This window comes from Lissotriton vulgaris, chromosome 6 (genome assembly GCF_964263255.1).
Source record: "Lissotriton vulgaris chromosome 6, aLisVul1.2, whole genome shotgun sequence".
Taxonomy (NCBI): domain Eukaryota; kingdom Metazoa; phylum Chordata; class Amphibia; order Caudata; family Salamandridae; genus Lissotriton; species Lissotriton vulgaris.
Window position 1 is genome coordinate 1547466573 of NC_141694.1, and position 12647 is coordinate 1547479219.

Consider the following 12647-nt stretch of genomic DNA (forward strand, 5'->3'; position numbering starts at 1 on the left):
TTTTTTATTTTGATTAATATTTGTTACTCTATTGTTCCAATTTTGTTTGGTATTTTTATTTGTTCTGCATTTCAAAATTATTACTATTTTGTTACTGCATACATACTTTACACATTGCTCTAGGTTAGACCTGTCTGCTCTGTACCGTACCTACCCGGGGGTTGAGCTCAGATTTATTTAGTGACTTCAGTGGTACACTCTTATAAGGGTTTGATTATATCTTGAGGTGGGTAGTCACCCATTCCAATGACTAATAACATTTCTTACAACAGTAGTCCTGCTCACTTGTTGAGGTGAGGGATACATATGGTCTGGTATTTCAATGACTGGCAGCTCAACAATGAAATCATTGCTATTATTTTAAAAAAACATAAGTTGAAATAACCTCATGCAACCGATGCATTTTATAATGCTGAATTCCTTAGTCGCATCTTTGACAGGGATGTTTTTTTCCCTGTTTTATGCATCAGAGCTTTGACTCCATAATATTGGGTTGCTTTTCTGCCTGGTGCTCTGTTTGTTATTCCCACTGACCAGCAACAGTTACACGAGGCTGCTCCATGATTTAAGGAGCCAATAATTCTTGGCATTACCGTAGCCCAACGTGACCATGTGTACATTCTCTTAACCAAATTACTTTGGTACTTCCTGGCGGTTGGTCCCCCGGAGTAAGTACACAATTTCTTTACCTCACCTGTCCTCTATGGTGTTACTGTTGTTTTTGGTTCTATTCATGCACTAGGTGTACTATTAAGGATCATTCAAATGTCCCCGAATTAAAATAGTCCTGATGAGACCCTTGCATCAAGTTTGGGTTGAAATGTCATAGAGAAAAAGAAATAACAAACAAATCAATATGGGAATTATTGTTTAATAGACTTATTTCAGAATTTCTGTGGGCCATTTGTTACCAACCCATCACTCTTGCTGTATTATTAATTTGTATTTATTGCTTTTTGTTTTGGGCTTTACACTGGGAATCACATTGCACCATCTTAATTATCTGTTTTTCTTTATGATTTTTACATGACTGATTATTTTAAACTGTCGTCCTTTAAATGGTGGTAGCTATTTTGAATTCATCATTATATAATGTATTGATTGCACACAGTTAGTTAACCTCTAGGTATTTATGTTTTTATGAATGATACCAATGAAAACCATTGTTGCATACATCATATAATTTACACAGGTTCCCATTTGTCTAAAGGTTGGTCTTGTAGTCTATGGAAGACTGGCTCCTCTAGGCAGGCTTTCTGTAGTCAGCCCCAGACCACCTCCAGACAATGGCTGAACTCCTGACATCTTTGGAGTTTTCCATCAGTGAGCCAAAGCCCGACCTGGGTCCTAAACAGAAGATTCTATTTACTAGAGCTGTATGAGACATTTTGATGCTGTAGGCCTTTTTAGTGGAGGAGTGTGGCTCAATGGTTAGAGCGGCAGACCTTGATGCAGAGTTCTGGCCAGGGACCAGGGTTCGATTCCCGCCTCGGCGGGTCTCTGGCTCATAAATTCCGCTGACTGGAAATTCTCGCCTCAGTGCCTATTCTAATCATAGGTCCCACGCTGCAACTCTGGGCAATAGCTTGCTTAGCCTCCACAACGGCCCCCTACAGCGCTGGGGATGCCTCGTTGCACCCCGGGGATGCCCAGGAGTGGACATTTCACGGGGAAAAGCCAGGACGGGTTCCCTAGCGGTAGGAGTACAGCGCCAGGACACACTGCTTGCCGGGGTATCAGTGCGCTTTACAAATACGTCTACATTTACATTTACATTTACATTTAGTGCTGCAGTGAGTCCAGGACATTTAGGATATGATGCCATGTTTTAGGCTCAATCCTTGGTCTTGGTAAGGATGGTTCTTGGACTCTTAACTTCATGCATGCTCATTGTTGCAAATGCCAGAGTTTCAGTTTCAGGGAGCCTAGCATCAGGGTTGTCTGTCCATCTCCTTCTAATATTAACAGCTCATGTCTTCTGTGGTGGTGGACACGTGCCAAATAGGCAGACAGCAGGCCACTCTTTCTTCCCCACCAATACTTAACAATTGTGACATGCTCATCCCCCATGCACTCATCGCCAGCAGACTGGCTTACGGAAACGCTCTCTACGCCGGAAAAAAAACTCCACCGCAAACTCCAGACCCTCCAGAACTCCGCAGCCAGACTTATCCTTGAAATCCTACAACATGACCACATCACCCAACACCTCTGTGACCTCCACTGGCTCCCAGTTGTGGGAAGTTGGCCTGGTATATAATGCTCACTAATTCTAGTGATCACTTTGTACCATGCCATGCAACCCTTATGATGATTGGTTGTAATTCAACCTTGTAGACCAGTTATCCTAGTGGTAACGTGGACAAAGCAGTCTTAGGCTAAACTCTGAAAGGCATGTGAAGCCAGCTATATTACCATACGCAACCCCCTTGAATACCAAATGAAAGGACACCACACAGATATATATTGAAAATATATATTGATTTATTAACTATAAAATCCCCTGGACTCTTTATGAGCACAGAAGCACAAGCGTTAAATCACAAGACAGTTTAAAATACACAAAAGTTGCACAATGTGGATGAGCCCTAGGGGCCACCTAAACCATATACTAAGAAAGTGGTATAAGAGATACCAATCAGAACGGGAACAGGCCTAGGGCCTTGGGAATCGCTGGAGCTATTCGAGACTAGCAATGATTAAGTTGGGAAAGGCCCGCGGGACTCGGGTGCAGTGTCTAAAGTGCACGCACTTCTCAATGTAAAGTCTATGGTGCGTAAAAAGTACAAAGTTAGTTAGTTCGGAACCTTCCGAGTGACCTAGAACGCTGAAACTTAAGACACATGCCCTTGAGATGTGTACCAGTGTAGGAACACCGGCGGAGCTGAGTTACCTCACCCACAGGAAGCGGGTGCACAGGGTCGAAGTAGTGTCGGGTTTCGTCACGCTGGTCGATGGTGCTTGGAGCTGAAGATGCTGCAGGCGGCTCGATGTGAAGAGTTCCGGTGGATCCAAGGGTGGATCTGAAGTTGTGAAGACCTGAAAGCAGAGGGGACAATGTTCAAAGTCACTAGCCAGTGACTACCGTGGAACCAGATTGGAACCAGGCGATGTCGGGTGCAAACAGGCGTTGTCGTGTAGCTTCTCTCTGCAGCCACGTGGACACCGGGGGTCGAGGACATCCAGGAGTCGGTCACGAGCTGTCCCACGCAGGCTTCTCGCTGTTGGCGGTGTCGGCAACCTGATCGGAGCAAACAGCCCTTGGCTAATGCAAGCCACCCAGGAATCGGAAAATGCTTAACACTCGGACCAGCAAGGTCAGAGCGAGTGCTCCTTTTCACAGGAGCTTGGGCAAGTCTGAAGCAACCAGACCCGCAGTGTAGTTCGTCGGTTTCGTCGCCAAGATGGCCGCTGACCACGTGGCTAGTGGCCGGGATGGCGCGTCGAGTGGCACAATGCAAAAGGGCCCCACGCAGATCGTGGAGATGCTGGAGGGCTCTTCTTCGGTGCAAGGGCTGCTCGGTGGTGGGGGTTCTCAGTCCCCAAAGCACAACGTCGAGGATGCCTCGGTTGCTTTTTCAGTCAGCTTTTCGGGTGTCTTCCAAGAGGTCCGGTCCCACGTCACTCGGTGCCTCCACGGGTCCCTTCTTCGCAGGAACTGTGGATCGGGCTGTGAGAGGTCTGGGAGTCTGGGGCTTGTCAGGCTCTGGGCTCGGGCTCCGGCGGGAGGTGGCGGCAAAGCAGACATCGAGTTGCTGCTTGGTGCCTGTGTTCACAGGGTGGCCACTCCTAGGCCACAAGGGAGATTCTCTTCAGTCTTCTGAGCAGCAGAATGTCGAAGTCCAGTCTTCTTCTTTATTTCAATTTGATTCAGGATGATCTGCTGTGCAATGGCACTGCTCCAACTCTTATTCCCAATCTGAGGGGTGGATCACCTACTAGGTCCCTCCTCTGGGAGGAACCATGAAGGGGGGTGGTTACACCCCCTTTCCTTTGTCCAGCTCCTCGCCAGGCCTGGGTCTGGAATGTCCCAGGACCGGTTTGGACTGGCTTATGCACGGGGACACCTTGTGTGCCCCGGGCATGTCTGATTCTATTCAGCCCTGTCCTACCCAATACACAAAACCCTGTCTGGGGTGGTGCTCGCACCTCCCAAGGCAGGAAACCCTTTGTCCAAGCCTCCCTCGCTGGAAGGACTCCCAGCAGCAGGGGGTCAGACTCGTGTCTGTGGTGGCAGCATCCATTTTGTGATGCTGAGGCTCTGGTTAACTTTAACCGGGGTTAAGGCTACACACATGTCGTGTCCCTCTAGAAGGGTGGAATGCTATCCCCGTCGACAGAACTGTCGAGGGGATAGTATTCCAATTCGTATGACACCTTACTCGACATGTTTTGATAAAGCCAAACCAAAGATAGCATTTAACCGCGAGGATTATAATGCACTTAAGAGTATATGGTATGGCAATATCCCGGAACAGCTTAGGGAGTGGTTCCCGACAGCTGCAGACGGGCTCAGCTCATGCTAGAGCACCATCTCACACATTTCCAAGCACTCTGCCTCCAGGATTGATGAGGCCTTCCATAGGAGTGGCTGATAGGAACCTGTGTGTCCAGTTTAAGGTTAGATATAGGGATACTATATCTAAGTAAGAGGTGATTACACCAACTTACCCCAGCTGAGTGATCAGCCAGTCGTGTCAAATATGGAGGCCAGGCCAGGGGTGGCACAATACATGCTGCAGCCCCTGGTAGGCCTTGGATGCACCTATGCCCTGGGTACCTAGGGTACACTGTTACAGGGGCCAATAAGGTGAACCAGTTCCAATTGTGTATGCACCTAAGGTACATGGAGTCCATTTTAAGGAGAGAGCAATTAGCCTGGGGCCCTGAATAGCAGGATCCCAGGCCAACTATGTCAAAAACCAGCTAAACACCAGGCAAAAAGTTTGGGGGTAACCATAGTCAGATATCCATCTTCCTACATAACCCCCCCCAAACGAAAGGAGATAAGGCTATCCTTGACCAGGTAAGCCTATATTGCCTAAGTGGCCATATAAGGAAGTACCAGCTCTGGCTTGGTAACCCCCTGTCTCATGGTCCACTAAGCAATCCCTCACCCTAAGGGTATCTGAGGGTCTCCACCATAGGGAATCTCTACCTGTGGTGTGTCTTTGCAAAGTCAAAGGCTGGTGTTGAGATGGAGTACTGAAGTGAGTTTCATCTGTAGGGCTCAGCTTCCTCCAATCACTCTCCACCATGTGTGCCTTTATTTCTTTGACTGAGTTGCACTGTGCTCTCAGGGTCAACCTCTGGCTACCTAAAGCTGGAGGCTGGGTCCCTCTGTTTGGTTTACTGGAGGGACAGTTCAGGTTTGGGCCCTGAGGGTCCCAGGTTTGGCTGTGCCCAACAATATCCATCTGGGGGAGGTCCCTAACTACTTTTAACCCTTTCGATGCTCATGACGAGCTGAGCTCGTCATGATGCACAGTTGAGCTGTGCTGATGACGAGCTGAGCTCGTCATGACACCAGCAAAATGGCAATTTTCAGCACAGGAGGGGGAAAACGCCTAGCAGCCAAGGTGTTAAGAGGGATCCCTCAGGAGTTTTTAAAGTTTGCACTTCACTAGGGCTACTAGTTTCGGTGCCCCTAATCTGTTGATGGGGGTGCTTTATTTGACAGGGGGCCCTTTGGGTCTCACTGTCCTTCTTGTCCTCTGCAGCCCTGGGCTGAGTAAGGCAAGGTAGAGAGGGGCAGGTTACCTGCTCCAGACTGGGTCCCACCTGAGAAGGGTCCACTGCCATCAGAGGCTCTGCTAGGCCAGGCCTAACAACCTCTGGGACAGTTCCTTCATCAGGGGTAAGATCAGTTCCCTGAGGAGGCTGATCCTTTCCTAAAGTCTGGTGGGAGGGAGATTTCTCTTCCTCCTCAATGCTCTCTGTTTGGGTGGAGTGATCCATCATTTCAGGCTTCACTACCCATGTATCAGTTTGAGTTTGGGCTGTGGCCATCACAGCCCCACCAACCTTTTCAGGAGGAGACTCAGTTTGGGTATGGGCTGTTACTAGTACAGCCCTGCTACTCTTTTCAGGAGGGAAGTTATCTAAAGATGGGGCTGAGGTTTGCTCAGCCCTCCCGACCTTTTCAGGAAGGACATCTTGGATTGGGGCTGTAGCCATCACAGCCCCACTAACCTTTCCATGGAGATTTACCATTCTAGAATGGGTTTGCTGTTCAACCTCAGCCCAGGCTGAGATTTCCAAATCATTACCCAGTAGGCAATCTACAGGCAAGTTTGCTGACACTGCCACTCTCTTTGGGCCAGTGACACCTCCCCAGCTAAGATTGACTACTGCCATGGGATGATTGGTTTCTATGCCATCAATGTTTGTCACCTGATATTTGGCATCAGGTAAAAGTTGCCTTGAGGGGACTAGACATTCAGCCACCATGGTGATGCTAGCCCCTGTGTCTCTGAAGGCCTCAACTTTCAAGCCATTGATGAGGGGCTCCTGTCTATACTTGCTCAAAGTGTTTGGGCAAGCAGTGAAATTGGCAAACCCCATGCCAGTCTCATAGACAAGAGTATCTGAGTTAGGGGACCTGGATAGGTCAGAGTCCACCTGTCCTCCAAAAGTAAACCCACCCAAATTCTTGGGGGTGCTCCCACCACCTGGGGGACCACTGCTAACAGTGACAGGAGGTGTTGGAGCCTTACCTGGAGGTATATTCTCTTTATTCTATCTGTTTTGTAATGCCCCACCTGTTTACAGGTATGACAATAAGGCTTTTTCTGGGTTGTAGAAGTGTCTTGGGACCCACCCCCATTCTTGGAGTTTTGGGGCCCTGGGGAAGTCTTTTCCTTACTTTTATCCCCACCCTTCTCTTGAGGCTTGGTAGTCTCTTTCTTTTGGTCACCACCCTGGTTCTTAGGCCTGATCCTGATTCTGACCCATTTGTCTGCCCTCCTTCCCAATTCTTGTGGGGAGGTCAGATCAGAGTCAACCAGGTGCTGATGTAGAAGCTGATTTTGACAATTACTGAAGATTTGCTCTCTCATAATTAAATTATACAATCCTGTATAGTCAGTAACCTTACTTCCCAGCAACCAGCCCTCCAATGCCTTAGTGGCACATTCAACAAATTCAGACCAGTCCTGAGTCTGTGTCTTCTGGGTGTCTCTGAACATTAACCTGTACTGTTCAGTGGTTAAGCCCAACCCATCAATCAGAGCACTCTTCAGGACCAGGTAGTTTCTAGAATCCCCATCACTAACTGTGAGGAGTCTGTCTCGGCCTCTACCTTCAAAGGAGAGCCACAAGATTGCTGCCCACTGCTCCTGAGGGATCTGCTGTACCATGCAGGCTTTCTCAAGTGCAGTCATCCATTTGTGGATATCATCCCCAGCTTTGTAGGGGGGCACAATCTTACTCAGGTTTCTTGTATCAAAGGACCTGTCTTTATCCTTCTGGATAGTGCTGCCACCAGTGGATCCTAATCCACTCTCTCTAGGCTGTCTTGCTCTAGCAAGTTTCTTTTGGGCCAGGGAAACTTCTAATTCTTGTCTCTGGATCCTCAATTCAGCCTCTCTCATTTTGGCCTCATGTTCCCTTCTCTGAGGGCTAGTCATCTCCCTTCTGGAGTGACCATGAGAACCTCTAGAAGCATGGGAGTTGTTAGAGTCACCTGAGTGAGTCCTTCTCCTCCTAGGCTTCTGGTTAAGTCCACCTGGGGGTCTGAATGGGTTGTTACCTGATTCAGTCCCAAATAGGCTTAAGTTAGCCTGGTTCAGTCTACTGACCAGCACCTGACTATTTCTGTCATCATCTGACTCACTGCTCCCCTCTTCTGTCTCTTCTTCCTCTTCCTCCTCTGGATCTACCTGAGGAGCTCCAGTGATGGGGGCTTCCTCATCTACCAGGATGATAGGGACAGGGGTGTCTACAGTGTCATCCTCTGAAGGATGGCCTCCTTCAGCATCCCCTGTGGGGTCTGCCTTAGAGGTCTTTAGAGTCTCAGACTGATCCAAGATCTCTCTAAGGTGGTCTGTGGTAGGGGAAGGCCCTGCCCATGGCCACCAACCTCATTAATGCCTCTCTTAACCAAGGAGTGGTCCTCCCTAAATGGAAACACGCCATTGTCAAAGCTCTACAGAAAAAACCAGGTATGGACCCTGCGGATCTGACCAACCTCCGCCCAATTTCCCTCCTACCTGGATTAAGTAAGATTGCTGAGAAGGTGGTCAACCGGCAATTGTCTGCTTTCCTTGAAACCAACAATCTTCTTCGTCCCACTCAGACAGGCTTCCGGCCAGGTCAAGGGACGGAGACAGCCCTTCTGAAAGTGGTCGAAGAGGCCAGATGCATCTTGGATTCGGGAGTATCAGTGTTACTGATCCTCCTGGATCTAAGCGCTGCATTCGATACGGTGGATCACAAAACTCTCATTGAGCGCCTCTTCAGTTTGGGAGTAAGGGGCACAGCCCTTGGCTGGCTCTCTTCGTTTCTAAAAGACAGAACATTCCAGGTCTGCGAAGGGAATGTGCGATCCGACATTCTCCCTCTCCAGTGTGGGGTCCCTCAGGGCTCCTCATTGAGCCCTACACTTTTTAACACATACATGGCCCCCCTGGAAGATGTGGTCTCCCCTTTTGGGATAAAAGCCGTCACATATGCTGACGACACCCAAATGATCGTATCATTCTCACTGGAAGAGGACAAGCTCAAAAATCTCCATGACTGTTTAGAAGGAATTTATGCTTGGATGTCCACCTCAAGGCTCAAGCTCAATGGCTCAAAAACTGAGCTCATGCTGCTGGGAAATAAAATACCTTCTCTTCCCCCGCCATGTGGCCAGTATGCTTAGGCCCCCTCCCACAACCCAAGACTGAATTAAAAAGTCTGGGTTTTTGGCTTGAACAGGACCTATCCCTGAAAACGCAAGCAAAAAAAACAGCTGGTATATGTGTGGGGCTACTGAGTTCCACCAGAAAGATCCTCCCATTACTTCCGGGACCTTCACAGAAATTGCTCGTTCAAGGTCTAGTCTTATCAAGACTGGACTATTGCAATGCCCTCTTTCTGGCTGCCCCAGAATCCACGATCAACATTCTTCAAAGAACACAGAATGCTGCTGCAAGGATTCTTACAGGGACCTCCCATAGAGTCTCAGCCAAACCCGCCCTTAAGGCACTGCATTGGCTGCCGATCCGCGAAAGGGTCAAATTTAAGGCCCTTTGTACTACTCATAAAGCTTTGCAAAATCAAGGGCCCTCAATGCTAAAAGATATGATTTTCCCATATAGACCCAACAGGCCCCTACGCTCAGCCCAAGGTCATCTGGCCACAGTCCACCGAACCAGAAAAGCCCGAACTGGAGGACGTCGCTTCTCGGTTACAGCGGCCACCACTTGGAACGCTTTGCCATTTCATCTTCGCTCTGAGACCAATCTTATGAAATTTCGCAAGCTCCTTAAAACGCATCTCTTTCCGCAATAACTTTCCTCCCTCCCTCCGGCTTCACCTTCAGATGTCCTGCAATCCCAGCGCTGGGACGCTCACGGGCAGCCATGCGCTATATAAAACCTAAATTTCATTTCATTTCATTTCATTTCTGTCCTCAGACCCCTTAAGACACAAAGCTGTCTTAATTCCTTAAAGGAAAAAATAGCAAATTTGGATGGTGCCCTTGGAGGGTCACTCTCAACAGGGATGTTCCCAGTGGAACCCTCTGCTCCAGACATTGCTCTAGTGTGGGTGGATGTGTTGCAATCTACCTACACTGGTGTTTACCTACTAAACCTATCTAGTAGTTGTAGTCAGGGTGTGCTACTCCCTTTGCTCTACAACACTAAGTTCAGTAGAACTTAAGTATACTAGTCTTGTTTCATATGTACCTAGCAGGTACCTGTATGATCTTTCAAATGATAATCTCAAAGATTGTAATGGTAAAACAACAGCAAGCTCAGATCCCAATCCGCTGCTCACCAATGTGAGAAGTTGGCCTGGTATATAATGCGCACTAATTCTAGTGATCACTTTGTACCATGCCAAGCAACCCTTATGATGATTGGTTGTAATTCAACCTTGTAGACCAGTTATCCTAGTGGTAACGTGGACAAAGCAGTCTTAGGCTAAACTCTGAAAGGCATGTGAAGCCAGCTGTATTACCATACACAACCCCCTTGAATACCAAATGAAAGGACACCACACAGATATATATTGAAAATATATATTGATTTATTAACTATAAAATCCCCTGGACTCTTTATGAGCACAGAAGCACAAGCGTTAAATCACAAGACAGTTTAAAATACACAAAAGTTGCACAATGTGGATGAGCCCTAGGGGCCACCTAAACCATATACTAAGAAAGTGGTATAAGAGATACCAATCAGAACGGGAACAGGCCTAGGGCCTTGGGAATCGCTGGAGCTATTCGAGACTAGCAATGATTAAGTCGGGAAAGGCCTGCGGGACTCGGGTGCAGTGTCTAAAGTGCACGCACTTCTCAATGTAAAGTCTATGGTGCGTAAAAAGTACAAAGTTAGTTAGTTCGGAACCTTCCGAGTGACCTAGAACGCTGAAACTTAAGACACAGGCCCTTGAGATGTGTACCAGTGTAGGAACACCGGCGGAGCTGAGTTACCTCACCCACAGGAAGCGGGTGCACAGGGTCGAAGTAGTGTCGGGTTTCGTCACGCTGGTCGATGGTGCTTGGAGCTGAAGATGCTGCAGGCGGCTCGATGTGAAGAGTTCCGGTGGATCCAAGGGTGGATCTGAAGTTGTGAAGACCTGAAAGCAGAGGGGACAATGTTCAAAGTCACTAGCCAGTGACTACTGTGGAACCAGATTCGAACCAGGCGATGTCGGGTGCAAACAGGCGTTGTCGTGTAGCTTCTCTCTGCAGCCACGTGGACACCGGGGGTCGAGGATGTCCAGGAGTCGGTCACGAGCTGTCCCACGCAGGCTTCTCGCTGTTGGCGGTGTCGGCAACCTGATCGGAGCAAACAGGCCTTGGCTAATGCAAGCCACGCAGGAATCGAAAAATGCTTAACACTCGGACCAGCAAGGTCAGAGCGAGTGCTCCTTTTCACAGGAGCTTGGGCAAGTCTGGAGCAACCAGACCCGCAGTGTAGTTTGTCGGTTTCGTCGCCAAGATGGCCGCTGACCACGTGGCTAGTGGCCGGGATGGCGCGTCGAGTGGCACAATGCAAAAGGGCCCCACGCAGATCGTGGAGATGCTGGAGGGCTCTTCTTCGGTGCAAGGGCTGCTCGGTGGTGGGCGTTCTCAGTCCCCAAAGCACAACGTCGAGGATGCCTCGGTTGCTGCGCAGTCAGCTTTTCGGGTGTCTTCCAAGAGGTCCGGTCCCACGTCACTCGGTGCCTCCACGGGTCCCTTCTTCGCAGGGACTATGGATCGGGCTGTGAGAGGTCTGGGAGTCTGGGTCTTGTCAGGCTCTGGGCTCGGGCTCCGGCGGGAGGCGGCGGCAAAGCAGACGTCGAGTTGCTAGTTGGTGCCTGTGTTCACAGGGTGGCCACTCCTAGGCCACAAGGGAGATTCTCTTCAGTCTTCTGAGCAGCAGAATGTCGAAGTCCAGTCTTCTTCTTTATTTCAAGTTGATTCAGGATGATCTGCTGTGCAGTGGCACTGCTCCCACTCTTATTCCCAATCTGAGGGGTGGATCACCTACTAGGTCCCTCCTCTGGGAGGAACCATCAATCAATCAATCAATCAATCAGGAGTTTGTTAAAGCGCGACTACTCACCCGTAAGGGTCTCAAGGCGCTAGGCCTGGGGGGGTGCAGGTTCCATTCCATCAAGGAGGGGGTCTGGGGGGCGCTCTTTCAGCCTCAAGGCCTCCCAGTTGTGGAATTCGCTTCCACTGGCACTGCGTAGCACCCCTAACCTGCTTCAATTTAGGAAGAATTTGAAGACGTGGCTTTTTAATCTCTCTGCTTAGGTGGTTTTCTTTTTCCTTCTTTTTCGGGGTCTGTTTTTACTTGTTATGTTGATCTTACACTGTAAGTTGCCTGTGGAAAGCGCCGGGACACTCTTTTAGAGTAGCCGAGCGCTATAAAAATGCACTATAACATAACATAACATAACATCTGTCGAAGAGCCAGGTTTTGAGGTTTCTTGCGAAGATGGGGAGCGATGTTGTCTGTCTGAGGTGGAGCGGAAGGGCGTTCCATGCTTTGGCCGCGAGGAAGGAGAAGGAGCGGCCTCCCGATCTGGTCTTTCTGGTGCGGGGGACCACGGCGTAGGAAAGCTGGGCTGATCGTAGGGTCCTTTGGGGTGCGTGGAATTTGAGTCGGCTGTTCAGGTATGCTGGTCCGGTGCCGTGGAGGGCCTTGTGTGCGTGGGTGAGCATCTTAAAGGTGATTCTCGCCTCGACGGGGAGCCAGTGGAGTGTGCGCAGGTGCTGGGAGATGTGGCAGTGTTTTGGCAGGTTGAGGACCAGTCATGCGGCAGCGTTCTGGATGTTCTGTAGCTTGCGGATGAGGTTTTTGTTTATTCCGGCGTAGAGTGCGTTGCCGTAGTCGAGTCTGCTGGTGACCAGGGCGTGAGTGACTGTCTTTCGGTGTTCGAGGGGGATCCATTTGAAGGTCTTACAAAGGAGGCGGAGGGTGTGGAAGCAGGAAGATGAG

General features: G+C 49.3%; 1 protein-coding gene across 1 annotated transcript in view; it reads left to right on the plus strand.

The window, feature by feature from the left end:
* LOC147709124 (uncharacterized) overlaps nucleotides 1-12647 on the plus strand; it is a 3078084-nt gene that overhangs the window by 674393 nt on the left and 2391044 nt on the right. The window contains exon 12 of the mRNA XM_086927727.1: nucleotides 1325-1344. Within this exon, the coding sequence (XP_086783853.1) occupies nucleotides 1325-1344 (20 nt within the window). The remainder of the gene's footprint in view (nucleotides 1-1324; nucleotides 1345-12647) is intronic.